Source organism: Pelobates fuscus, chromosome 3 (genome assembly GCF_036172605.1).
Source record: "Pelobates fuscus isolate aPelFus1 chromosome 3, aPelFus1.pri, whole genome shotgun sequence".
NCBI lineage: Eukaryota > Metazoa > Chordata > Amphibia > Anura > Pelobatidae > Pelobates > Pelobates fuscus.
Window position 1 is genome coordinate 99,837,477 of NC_086319.1, and position 14,164 is coordinate 99,851,640.

The 14,164-nt window shown below is 38.3% G+C and overlaps 1 protein-coding gene across 1 annotated transcript in view; it reads right to left on the minus strand.

Moving 5' to 3' along the window:
• The window catches only part of STK32A (serine/threonine kinase 32A), a 231,321-nt gene that overhangs the window by 136,622 nt on the left and 80,535 nt on the right, over positions 1–14,164 (minus strand). Inside the window, exon 5 of the mRNA XM_063447376.1 lies at positions 11,515–11,688. Coding sequence (XP_063303446.1) covers positions 11,515–11,688 — 174 coding nt within the window. The remainder of the gene's footprint in view (positions 1–11,514; positions 11,689–14,164) is intronic.

A 14,164-nucleotide genomic window follows, 5' to 3' on the forward strand; every position in this document is an offset into this window, starting at 1 on the left:
GTCCAAATCCATAATGATTTTACTAAATGTAGATAAATTAGTTATTTAGTCTCAATATCACTTCACTTGGGCAAAAAGGAGGATACAGGTAAGTCACTGAAGGGGTTTTAACCCTTTCAGCAACATGGGATGGGGGGTGGGAGGGAGAGGGGACCTGCAGTGCCAAGAAAACAGTTTGTTTTCCTGGCACTGGAGAGTCCCTTTAAGTAAAGTTTTTTTTTTAAAACAATTATGAAAAGGGTTTTGCAAAACAGAAGGTGCCATATTTCACATTAGAAATCAAATACAAAAGTCCAACATTTATTAACTACAATTACTAAATGCTGTACTTAATTGATGTTGCTGCCTAGTTGTTAGTAACTTATAGGTTACTATAAAGCAGTTTTGTAAAAGTGACTAGGAGGAAACACTCTGTTAACGCCTAAACCATTTCAGCAAGCTGAAGTGGTTTAGGGTTTTAGAGTGTTCCTTTAAACATAACTGTAATTGTTTTCATTCCTTAATGCACCAAATTTACCCATGAGAGAAAAAATAGCTCAAGTTTTATTCTATACTAGCCCTTTTTTGTGATATTTTATAATATATTCTACAAACAACCAGCATATATTCTTTAAACATGATACCTTTGCTGTGCAGCTTCTCTGATACCTATTTTACACTACTATATTAGTCAAGGTTTATTTGCTCACAACTATAATATAACTTGGTTCTTTTGCATTCCCGACCATTTACAATTTTTATAACATACATGCTACGATGAACAGTAATTGATTTGCAGTTGTGTGGAGACACTTTACAAATTTTGTACAGGGCTACAATAATTGTTAAAAATGCAAAAAATGCAAAAATCTTGTAAAATTACTTAAAAAACAATACTTCTAAAAAAGTCAATACTTGTAAAAAAAAGTCTCTGTATGAAAGTCCACAATAACTACATATATATAATCCTTGTTTGACACAAATGTTAAAATGTATACTTGTGTCAATCATTTGTGTCAATCAAGTATACATTTTAACATTTGTGTCAAACAAGGATTATATATGTTGTAATTATTGAGGACTTTCATACAGAGACTTTTTTACAAGTATTGACTTTTTTATAAGTATTGATTTTTAAGTAATTTTACAAGATTTTCATTTTATCTGGTATATATTCTCTATCACTCCTGGATACCCATTAGAGCTTATTTAATATTCTATCTTATCTTGCATTTTGGGGTTATCTGGTGGGAACCCTACTATTTCCAGTTAGAATGATATCTCTATTCACATTATTCACTACATACTTGTGATATTTTTTAATCTCAACGATAACACTGTTACCACCATAACCACTACAGCCCACTGTCCTGGATGTGTTACGAGTTTGACTCACAAGGTATCTGTAAAATATGCGAAGAATGTGGGAGCGCCGTTTTTACATTACAAAAAAAAAAACAACAGCTATATATTCTATCATGTACTACTAACAAGCTTTATGGATTAACAAATCATATGTACATATAAAATGTCCACAAATGTAAACTATCATTTATTAAGCTAACATTATTTTGAGATGTTGAAAAACCAACACAGTCTATTTCAACAATGAGAAATACCTTTTCCCACATAGAAAAAAATAGTTTGTTTTAGATAACCACTTCAACTTTATGGATACATTTTATTTCATAAAACACTTGTTTCGGTTGAACTAACCCTTTCTTTGAGGGAGGACAATGGCAGGGAGTGGCTGACTTTCTGGCGCCAGTATGTCATTTGTGCTGGCGTCAGATGACATTAAAGGACCACTATAGGCACCCAGACCACTTCAGCTTAATGAAGTGGTTTGGGTGCCTGGTCCAGCTAGGATTAACCCTTTTTTCTATAAACATAGCAGTTTCTGAGAAACTGCTATGCTTATATTATGGTTAATCCAGCCTCTAGTGTAAATGCTTTCCTACGAGACTGGCTGAATGCGCGCACGGCTCTTGCCACTCATGCGCATTCAGCCGAGGAGTAGGAGGGGAGGCAGAGAGGAGGTGGAGAGGAGGAGGAGAGCTTCCCACCTGGCGCTGGAAAAGAGGTAAGTTTAACCCCTTCCTCCCCCCTAGAGCCCGGCGGGAGGGGGTCCCTGAGGGTGGGGGCACCCTTAGGGCACTATAGTGCCAGGAAAACGAGTATGTTTTCCTGGCACTATAGTGGTCCTTTAAAATTGACATTAGGCAGACCAGGATCTCTAGTTCTAATGATGGATGATGGATTTACACCTCTGCCAGCAGTAGAGGGGTTACTCTCTAATTGTGCAGCGTTTCATAGCAAAGTGCTGCACATACAAACTCCAGGCACAATGCAGTGATTTGAAGTGGTCATGGTGCTTGGAACCTTAAATGATGCATACTGTAGATGCTTTTGTTCCAGGATTTACCTATTATATTTGGTGGAAATGTTTGAGATTCAGATGGTAAAGATGGGCAGAGAATAACACAACAGTAAATCTATCCACAACACAAATAGCACATTTTGTATTCAACCTTTTTGATTTGCATAATTTAACTTACATTGAATTTTATGAATTCCAATAATATCATGTAATTTAAAACTGATTTTATTAATTTCCTATATCTGTGTAATATTTTGAAAGATGAAGTTCTGCTTGCGTCATGTGTTCGCATACGCTTTTTACTAATAGCTAAAACAACAAACTGAAACCTAATTTGTAAATTTCATTCAATACCTGTGAACAGAAAACTGCTTAAAAAGCTAACAAGTCTACTCATTTTAGAAGACAAACACCGTGGCCAGATTTCAGTGGAGAATTTGTATAATCTCAATAGTGACCATATTAACCATTTAAAAGAGTACTCCAAGACCCATAAACACTACAGCGTATTCCAGTAGTTATGATTGGTTCAGTCCTACTCCTACCAGTTTTTGTCAAACCATTTTCAAGCTGTTCGAAAAAACCAGGGGATACCATGGAATGTTATGTTAAAATTAGGAATATTTTTGTTTTCCTTTTAGCAGTCTAAATATCAGTCCAGTGTGAGCACACATTGTGAGCAAACGGTGCAATGCATCATAAGTTCTAATCACTGGTGTTTAGCAAGGCTGTGCCATGCCAAATCACTGCAGCACCCCTGGTGCATTCAAATCATCTTTTGGCATCTTTAAAACGGCTACAGGGAACTTGAAAATGGCTTGACAAATAAAAAAAAGCATAAATTAAATATAAATGGAGGGACTGCATTCATAGCTTGCCAGCACATAACCACTAGTATATCTACACTGTATAAAAACGTTCAATAACATTCTTCACTAAATATAAATCACCAGAGGAACACTATAGTGACCAGAACTACAGCTCATTGCAGTTGTTCTGGTGAGTATAGACAATCCCTGCAGGTATTTTCATGCAAATACTGTCTTTTCAGTGGCCACTCCTCAGATGGTCACTGGAGGTGCTTCCTGAAGCAGTGCTGCACAGTGTGCAGCACTGACAATCAATGTCTATGTTACGGCTCCCTCGGTATGAGAGGGGTTACTGCCGTACAGGACGTTCCCTTACCGAATGCAGAGGTAACCACTGAGCGCTGCAAACTGACGAACAGTGATCATACGTTTCCCTTATTCCCGTAAGCAGCCGCACAGCAATCATACGAACCCATTATTCTCCCAATACTGACAAACAAGCATACTCCATACGAATAATTCCCCAATGACGAGACAAAGCTCCGTGTTGAGGGTCAGCAGGAATCTGGTTTAATGAGGGCTACCTCATTACCGGCTTTTATGCAGGTCTCCCACCTGGTGGACACTCCCCTAGGGGACCAGATGGAAGACTGTGACAAGGATATTACAGTAGCCAATCACAGGGTATACATGTAGCCATTCCCCTTTTGTTACCCAGCACCCTCTGCTTTGCCCAGGGAGATAATTGTGAAGTAATTCAATTATCTCCCAGGAAAGAGCCTAACCGCCATTTTATATGCACATAACAAAAATACATAAAAATACATAACTGCAATATTTTCCAACATAATACCGGCATTCCACAGGTCCCCAGATAGCTAGGATCTGAGCGCACAAAAATACCGTATAGCGCTCAGATCCTATGCGTACAGTCCAATCGCCGTGGAGCTAAAGAGTTCACAAAGTCTGTTTTCATACGAATGAGCTCCACGGGATGTCTATCTGGGGTATGGCATATTCCTGAACAAAATGCCGAACACTAGGCTGTTCGTGACTTTTCTACCAAACAAGAAGGGAGGTCGTCCGCTGCAGCGGTGTTCGTGCCAATAAGTGTCCGTTTCGAGTTCCATGAATTAGGCGTCAAACACCGCTGTGTGTTCGTGGATTTAAAATGACCGCGACCTCGTGGTCGGTATACGAATGGCGACCACCCAACTACCGTATCAATGAAGAGGTGTCTGCGGTTAACCTCAACGTTCTAATGGGGCCAAGAGGTTAACCAGCAGCACACTTCTCTACTGGGTGGTCGGCCGTTCAGTAGTTTTATTCGGTACATAAAAAGGGAACAGCATAGAGTCCACAGGAACAGAGAAACACGAATATAACTGACGAATGAATAAAAAGGGTTACTCCAGTCCAGGACAGAGGGATCTGTCACAGTCTCTACGCTCTGCATGGAAATGCTTAACTTTCCTCAAAGAGATGCACTGATTCAATGTATTTCTATGTGGAGATGCTGATTGGCCTGTCTGGTGTTTGGTCCTACTCCCACCTCGCCTCCTTTGTGATCTCAGCCAATCCATTACTTTCCATATGGGAAAGGCCACCGATCAGTGGCGGGGCCAGGGCCGGCAGACCCGCGCAAAGCTAGAAAAATCTTAAATTTTTAACTCTTTCTAAGGGAGCTAAATAGGGAGCAATCCACCTACATGTTGGTTTTAACACTATAGGGTCAGGAATACATGTCAGTGTTCCTAACTCCATGATGTTCATTTAAGTCTAGTTCCTACATTACATACACACACACACACACAAAGAAACAGACACATATGTAAAAAATTATATATATTACATGGTCGTTCTGTTATTTTTTAACCAGTTATATCAATCAAGGAATCCTGTACAGCATGGAGAATAATGTTATCCGTGCAATCTTTACAGGAAGGAATTTGAAATAATCACCACTTTGCAGGTCAAGGGACACTATAGTCACCCAGTATACTTTATGTCAATGAAGTGGTCTGGGTGCAGTTCTTTTAACCCTGCAATGTAAAACCATTGCAGCTTTTTAGAAACTGCAATGTTTACAATGCAGGGTTAAATCTATCTCTAGTGGTTGTTATACTGACAGCCACTATAGGCTATTCCGTTGCACTAACCGAGTAAAAATCATGTGACATGATGCTCAAGCCCTGAATGTAGAAAACCACTACAGTCAATGCTTTCCTATTGGGAAGACTGAATGCATGAGGGACACTTGCCGTGATTGAACTATTGCAGAGGAAGCCATGCCTCCTTGATGACGTTGTGGAAGTCTAGGGACTGAGCTGACTGTTTATGGTTTAAACCATGAAAGTAAGCCAGCGCCTTAGACATCCCTTCTCTATAACAACTTAATTCCAATGACATTGTTATATTGAGTTGTCAAACCATTGAAAAAACTATTTGACAAATTATTTAACCCCTTAAGGACACATGACATGTGTGACATGTCATGATTCCCTTTTATTACAGAAGTTTGGTCCTTAAGGGGTTAAGGAGATAGCCAGGACACACCTGGCACCATAACAACTACAGTGAGCTGTAGTGGTTATGGTGCTTACAGTGTTCTTTTAAAGGACCCTAATCTTGGATAGAACCAGGATATATAGTTCTCAGTCTGTCTGTGATTAGTGGAATTTACTATTTTTTTTTTTTTGTATTTTATTAAGGTTTTATCGTTAAAGAAAGAAGATGTATGTTATAGATTATTAGATATGTGGGGCAACAACTCCCAAAATCAATAAACACAAGTTGTACAAAATCAACATAAAAATAGGAAATATATATACACCGTAATATGAGGTACATAATAAAGTTTGATGTAAGGAGGAATGCAACCAGCAATGGATGGATCACCCCCCAAGACTTAATCACCTTGGCTATAGAGCAAGAAGGGACCAGAGTGTCCAGCATTCTGGTTGTTGGAACTGAGTTGGAACTAGTTCCACAGACCCAATGTCGTAGCTATCTTCTTTTTCTTACATTGTGTAGGCCGACCTTGTTGCACGTCAGCAGAATCATCTGGATCCATTCATTTTGTGAAAAATACACTTTTGCAGTCTCTTTCCCATAGTTTTATAAACCAAGCTTTAGTTTCTTGTTTCAGTGTCATCAGGGTGCTGTAGTATAATTACAAGGTTTTAGCATTGGTGGGAGCTGTCCAGCAGCAGTGGAATATATGTAGTGGATATGAAACACTCGTTGAACCCCAGAGTACGTGTACGTGTTTGTTGATTGCACTGGCTAGTTCCTTTACCTCTATTTTGTATAGATTTTGGTCTTTAACCCCTTAAGGACACATGACATGTGTGACATGTCATGATTCCCTTTTATTCCAGAAGTTTGGTCCTTAAGGGGTTAAGGCAGCACCACTGCTTAGACAGACATGTTCTGGGTGTGCCCCCAATTCCCTCTTTTACTTTTGCATTAGTAACATCAGTTTTGCCTGTGTATGGATGGAATACATTGGCCGTCGGCATCAGCTGACAAAAAGGGAAGAAACCTTTTGTGAAAGGGGAACTTTACTTTTAAATATATCAGAAAAAGAGACCAGACTGGAGGAACACAGCGTGTCAAACCATTCAAACATTGTGGAGAGAAATAGGGTCTAGTCTGAACCATTAAAAGTTATACATTACTATGACTTAATAGTTATTGGAAAGAGAGATGATGTATATATTGAAATGATAAATGGCAGCTGAATAAAGAGATAAAAGTGAACACTATTGGCAAATGGATATAATAGATTACACACTTTACATTACATTGTGCTAGCAATTATCTAAGTTGGCAAATAAATAAAAGCACAAACACCATGTAATGAATACACAGATGAAACAAGTCACTGTGGCAAACTTATCGATATACGGGAACAATGACAACAGTCGATAGTTGAGTTTTCTCAGCGTCAAAGTGCTAACCTTAAATCTTCATAAACCTTAAAGCTGCGCACAGATCACTCTCTTATAATTCAATTTGTCTTTGATTTCCACTTTGGAAGACTCTGGTTTGCTCTTTTTTCATTTGTTCCAAGGTCATAATCCCAAAGGTATGAAGGAGAAATCCCACTGCGCTAGAAGAAGTAATTATCTGTTCGATCATGCAGCACAACTAGCTGCTAATATGTAATTAATTTCCTACAGGGTTTAGGATTTATCTACATTACACACATTAAAGGGAATCAAATCATCCCAAAATTGCTCTTATTTATGCTTAACTCTGTAAGAACCTGGACTATTTTTAGGTTTAGGTGTAATGCAGGTATTGGCAAATTTATAGAAATTATATGTAAACTATATTCTAAATTTTCTAGACAAAGAATCAACGTAAAACACAAATATTGACTATAGATATCAGACAGTGCAAAACAATATAGAAAATGGGATTAGAAAGAACTTCTTACATACTAACAGTAGAGTTTTTTCAGGATATGTGGGTGTGATAGGATTCCCCAGCAAAAGTAATGTTCCATACAATCCGTTTTAGCTCTTTCAAGACGACACCTGACACATGTCTTTGGCAAACCACACCTGACTTTCACTCTTCGTTACCTTCATCAAAATACTTGGCTTAAAAGAACACTCTGGACACCACCAAAATAAGTTGTTATGGCTCCAGGAGGTCCCTGACACTGGCTCACCTTTAGGGGGATAAACCATTCACAAATGATTTTACCACAAAGCCTGTGCTCTGCCCACCAGTCCTTCTGGTATCTAAAATCTTAGATTAAGGTAGGCTTGGGCAGGGCAAGCCGCTTATTGGCTTAAATCGATCAGCTCTGAGCTCTGAGCCAGTGGTTCCCAACCCAGTCCTCAAGTACACCTAACAGCCCAGGATTTAGGAATTACCCAGTTGTGTCTAAGGTGTTCAAAATAATAAAAAGAAAACCACTTTAGACACAACAGGGTAATCCATAAATCATGGACACGTAGGGGGTATTTGAGGACTGGGTTGGGAACCCCTGCTCTAAGCCAATCAGTAGCTCCTCATTCATAAAAAAAGGTATGTGCTTTTTTATGAATGGGTAGCTACCGATTGGCATATAGTTGTTATGGTGCCCAAACGGATCCTTTAATGAATCTGATCATCCTCTCAACACATGTCTCACTATAATTCTGGATAACAAGTTTAAAAGTACCCATTTTGTGCAATATTTGTGGTCTTGAGGAGGAAAATGGTTGGAAATCTCAAGTGGCAGTCAAAGCTATATTATAGTCAGTGGCAGCAGTAAACAGATAAGTGATTTTACATGGGTGTCCACCTCCACCTCCTGCATTCTTCTGGGTCTATATATATTATTGTTTAGGATCAGATTAAGTCTGAAAACACAAAGTAATTCCCCAAATTGATATGCACCTCAAGATTCGAGGTATCCCAGAGGACATACCAGTGGAGGAGTTGCCGCATCTCCTGAGGAGACTGATGATAGCCCTACTGACACCAAGGCAGGCCAAGGGTGTCACGTTCAACGGCATCTTCAGAATCCCTAAATCACAGAGAGCCCCAGACACAGCGTCAAGAGATCTGGTGGTGCACTTCTAGAATCAGAGGGATAAGGTAGCAGGCAAGCGGCTCTGAAGGGGACATCCCCATACAATTTTGAAAATCCGGAGCTATCCTGCTAAGCTGACCAGTCTGGAGACACTCTACAATGGTGAAAATCACTGCAGCCATTTACCACTCTCCTTCAGGAATGTGGCATCTATTACAGGTGGGTCTTACTCGGACTCTATTGGTTCTCCACGCTGATACCACTCACCGTGTTCAAGACCTGCAGGAAGTAGCTGCCCTACTGGGGACACTGGGTCGCAAGGTTGACTGAGAAAATCTGGGCCGCAATGGGCCATAGTGTCCAAACACAGATGGAACCCCATGAGGGTTACTCCATTCGTCCCTCAGTGGGCCTTCTTGGATGCCTATGCAGCAGCCACAACCTGAGGCCCTATAACACCTACCTGGTTCAACCCACTTACCAGCTATCGGAACTGTACATAGTTAATGGTTTATTTATTAATTTTTTCTTTAATATTGTTTTAGTCCTTTAGGATGCTCAGTGATCTCACTAACTAATCCCTAACATGGCACACCATACGAATTAAAGAATTTGAAGTGCAAAGTACTCTTAACCCCCCGCCTCTATACCAGTATATATACAGTTGACAGAATAACCTATAGTCTAGAGATGTAAAATCATTTAAGTAGCCAGCCTTCCTCTCAGGGGGTCATCCAATGCCCAACGCAGGTTGTAGCAAGATGGCAGGCAATAGAGCCCACGATGTGTCACCTAACTCCCTCACCTCTCTCGCCAGCCACTTGGTGGCCTTTCCCACTCAGATCTAGAAGCTAGAAATTGCTTAGATTATGCTCCCCAGCACTTGCTAGTCAATCCTCTCTCTCGCTGCCAGCAGCTGACTAGTTTCCACTAGAATTTGACTAACCCATACCAAATATAAAAACCTTTAGTTCACTGGATCACCCCTCACTAAGCATTATGTTCTAAAGTTTGTTCCTGTACAATGAATATTTTGTTCCGCTCACCAGTGAGCTGAATACAAATAAAGAATATAACATAAAAAAGAGAAACACTAAGGAGATTTCTGCATGGGCAGACAAGATAATGTTGTTAGTTTGTATTTGTTGGCACAATCTATGTAACTCTCCATTCATTTTCAGGAAACAAATTTCTAGATAATCATCTTTCACAAAAATGCTTTAGCAAGCAGACCAAGTAAATGGAAATCCCATAAGAGATCTCACGGTTACTAATCTTGTCTATTACACTAAGCATTTTGCTTCTCTTCATTTTAATCAATATTTCCCCTGCAGTATAGTAAGACACTTACCTCTGATAATGCATGATCACTCACTTGAATAAGAAATGAACATTTTACAAGCTGTGCTTTTCACAGTCATTTTCCTTGATATTAATTACAACATATCTTAAGGAACTTAACAAGCCTGTTTTTTCATCGTGATGTTTCACTGTTGTTTGTACTGCAAATGACTGACTATGGAGTGTGGCCAGGAGGCCAGTAATTACATGACTCACTTTTCACCTCATATCTTTCTTCCCATCATTATTCTTTTTAGAATATTTTTTTAAACATTGGGTGAACATTGGGTGAACATTTGCATGAAGGGAGAGGGGAAAGATAGACAAATGTACATAAGCATGTCTCTACTCGGAACCAACATCGTCTTCTCTGTCCTGGTCTTCAGCTCCTATAGGCTTCATCTGCCACTATTGGACTCTTGTACATGCACATTAGGATACAACTAAGATCTCTAGCTAGATAATCCTACTGGACCACACCAAGCATCTATAGGTGATGCCATGCATGCACAAACAGATGAAATAGGCACAGTACAAAAAGATGCCTTTTCCATCAGCCATCACTAGAAACAAAAAAAAACAAAAAAATAAAATACTTTTATTTGATTCGTTTGGTGTAGGTAAATGGTTTTGTCCCATAAGTCTTCATTAGCAAGATTATTAAATTAATGCTTCACCTCCTTTTTCCAAAATTGCCCTGTCTGTAAGAAAAAGTAGCCTTCTAAATGTCTTCTAAAAGTTGTTGTGAGTTTCTCATAAATATTCCTTCTTCATGAAAAATGTAGAAAAGGTTATGTTGCTTAAAAAAGAACAAATCAGTCAAATGATCCTGCTGCTGCCGTACTGTGAGAGCACACACAGAAAGTGATGTTCCCTGTCTCGATAAGCTGTGCTAAGAGTCGTACATTTAGTCAACGATAAAGAAAATGTGGAGGATTGAAAAGATATTTCAAGGGATAGCTTCCTAGCAACATAATCATTTAATATTTAATAAACTGTATTTTTATGAACATTTAAACCCGATATAGAACATATCATTATATAGTTACATATTTTCAAATATATCCATTTTATACGTTTAATGGGGCAAACAAGGAGTGTAATGTTTACATTGCTGAGGCATCACTTTAAAAACCCAAATATACAGTATAGCTGCATACCATAATCTTTTTTTTATCCTCACAAAGGAAATCATCAGTTACTAGTATAATCAGAGCTGCAGAATTAGGACTCTAAATAGAACAGAACGACTTGTAAATGTATTCTTTACTGAAGAGACAAAAGCCACGCCAAACAGGATTATTTACAAAAATTAGAATTCAAAGTGAATTTCAAATTTAAGGCCAGAGTAGCCAAAACTGAAAGCATAGTTGGCTTAAAGTTTTTTTTCCAAGTAAATTAGATATATTTACTTTGAATTCTCACTTTGAAAAACCCTGTTAGTGTTTGGTAATTGTAAAACTTTGACTCACCGATGAATGATATTTTTGCTCTGAAGGTATTCGAGTGCCAGTGCCAGTTCACAGAAGAAGAGCTTTACAGAGGCTTCTGTAAAACGCATATTTTGCTGCAGATGGTACCTCAAGTCTCCACCAAGAAGAAGATCTACAACCATAAACATGTCTTCTTCATCTTGGAAAGAATACCTACGTAGAATTAATTAGATTTAATATAGGACACTCTAAAGCAAGCCAGAGAGTCGAAAACTAGACGAACAGACTTTTAATACCCAATAATATTATTTAGATCTTGTCCCTTGACACATATTGAACATGACAACCAAACCTGATAAATGGGAGCATGGATATGTATCTGTATTTGAATAGAAAATATATTTAGTATTACAGAAAGGCATACATTGGATAAGCCCCAGATTATCAATCCACAATTATAGCTAAAGGTTTAAGCCTCTTTTCCTACTGGTATGCCTGGAATTTGCCTAACAGATCCTGCCCTGGAACATGGAATGATTCAATTTATAACAACAATTAGTTAAAAAGAGTTCACTGAATTCAGTTAAAGTGGAAGTAACTAGTTTATATCAAAGAATGGTTTGAAAGAGCTTGGGTGCAGTTTATTAGAGGCTCGGCCATGCAATATAGCGAGTGTGCTGGTTACCATGGAAACAGTAGCCCACCACAATGGGAGTGACAAATATTATCACTAGTAGTGAAGAGCAAATCTTTTTACCCCTTAAAGACACATGACATGTGTGACATGTCATGATTCCCTTTTATTCCAGAAGTTTGGTCCTTAAGGGGTTAAAAGTGTGTCAAGAAGATAGACATAGCATGTACACTATGATGATCTGAATATGGGGGAGCTTGCTTCATTTCAATGTAAGTATCTAAGCAGCATTTTGTTTTATTTCTCTCATTAGTATCAATTCTTAAAATGCAACTATTATGACAAACACGACTTGCTGTGACTTTATAGGAAACACAATCTAATCAATATATTAAATTAGCAAATAGCTAGTAAGAGTGCAGCTGTAAGTTATTTCAAATATATTTTTGACTTCCTTTGTTATTGTCACTGGTAAGCTGATAACCACTACATACGTAGTTCATGAGAGGCAGAGTGGATGCATCTCTCAACTCCTAACTTGCCCCTGCATAGAAGCATAATTATCGTGAAGGGTGCACAGAGAGAGCCTGGATGTGCATGTGTATGTATGTATGTAAGTATGTGTGTGTATGAGTCAGTGTATATACATGTGTATGTGAAAGTTTGTGCGCATACATGAATGTGTGTATAAGTCTATGTGTGCATGTGAGTTTGCTTGTGTGTTTATGAGTCAACGTGTGTTTATATGAATGCGTGTGTGTGTGTGTGTATGTATGAGTCTAGGTATGCATAAATGTGTGTGTAAGAGTATGTATCAGTGTGTGTTTATAAATGCATCTGTGTGTATACATACCTCAAGTGTGTGTATGTGTATATGTGTCCATGTGTGTTTATATGAATGTAAGTACATGTGAATATAAATGTGAATGTTTAGATGAATGTCATATATGTATATATGTCCATGTAATCATGTAATTTCCCCAACAAAAAAGGGATGCAGTTTGTGCAGAGAAAGACATGTTTTTTCAGTTTAAAGGGAGGTTGCTATAATACATTTACCATGTGCTATGTAACCTAGGTACACCTCTGCCCTTGCGTATTACTTGATATTATATCCTACATTTGTGGCAGCTATTCAGGAGAAGTGTGAACGCAATATTCACATATATTCTAATTGGAAACATTGCTGTTGAAGTTTAATATTAGTATTCAGAATGTAATCAGATTTCCATCAAAACGACATAAACTATTGAAGTGAACTAATCCCAAAGTGAGTGTGAAGACTTCCACCATTATTATTTCAAGCTCATTTATTTGTAAACATTTGTGATTCAACATACGCACACATATAATGTATGGGTACTTTAGGGTACTACACTAGTATTGTGTTACATGTTTCTCTTTGTGATTTGTTATATCCTTTCTTGTCCTCTTTGTAAGAGATCTGCGTGTATGAGTCAGCATGTTATAGAACAGGAGGAGATGAAATTAATATGCATTCATTTCTTTGGGAGAATGTAAACTGAATCCTAGAATAAATGTCACACATTGTTTTCTGCAATTAGATTCTACGAGTAAAACAGATATCAGCCTCACAGAATGAACGAAGGCAAATACTGTGTACTCAAAATGGGACAAAACAAAACTGATGGCAGTGATATCATGGCTGCAAAAACACTTTATTGGATTTACAAGGAAAAAGTCAGGCAAAATTTAGATAAAAGGGGACTGAACACAGACAACTTTCCAATTATGTTTCTTGTGGACCTCAGTGCGTGTTTGAACATGGATTGCTAAATAGGGACAATGGGACAGGACTCTGAAATCAGTATTGCACCATAAGTAGTCATTCATTAACGAACCTTATAGAAACCAGATGTTCAAATATTGAGTTTGCATTTCCCAATGAGAGAGCCAAAAATATACCTCTAACGCTCTTAATCCAGTTAAGTATCGTGCAAAAGGAGAAGTTATACATTTTCAGGACCATGGAGAGTTATTTAGAAATAACATTGTGGGATAGACTGGGTATTTGCTCTAAGAATAAAAGTAATA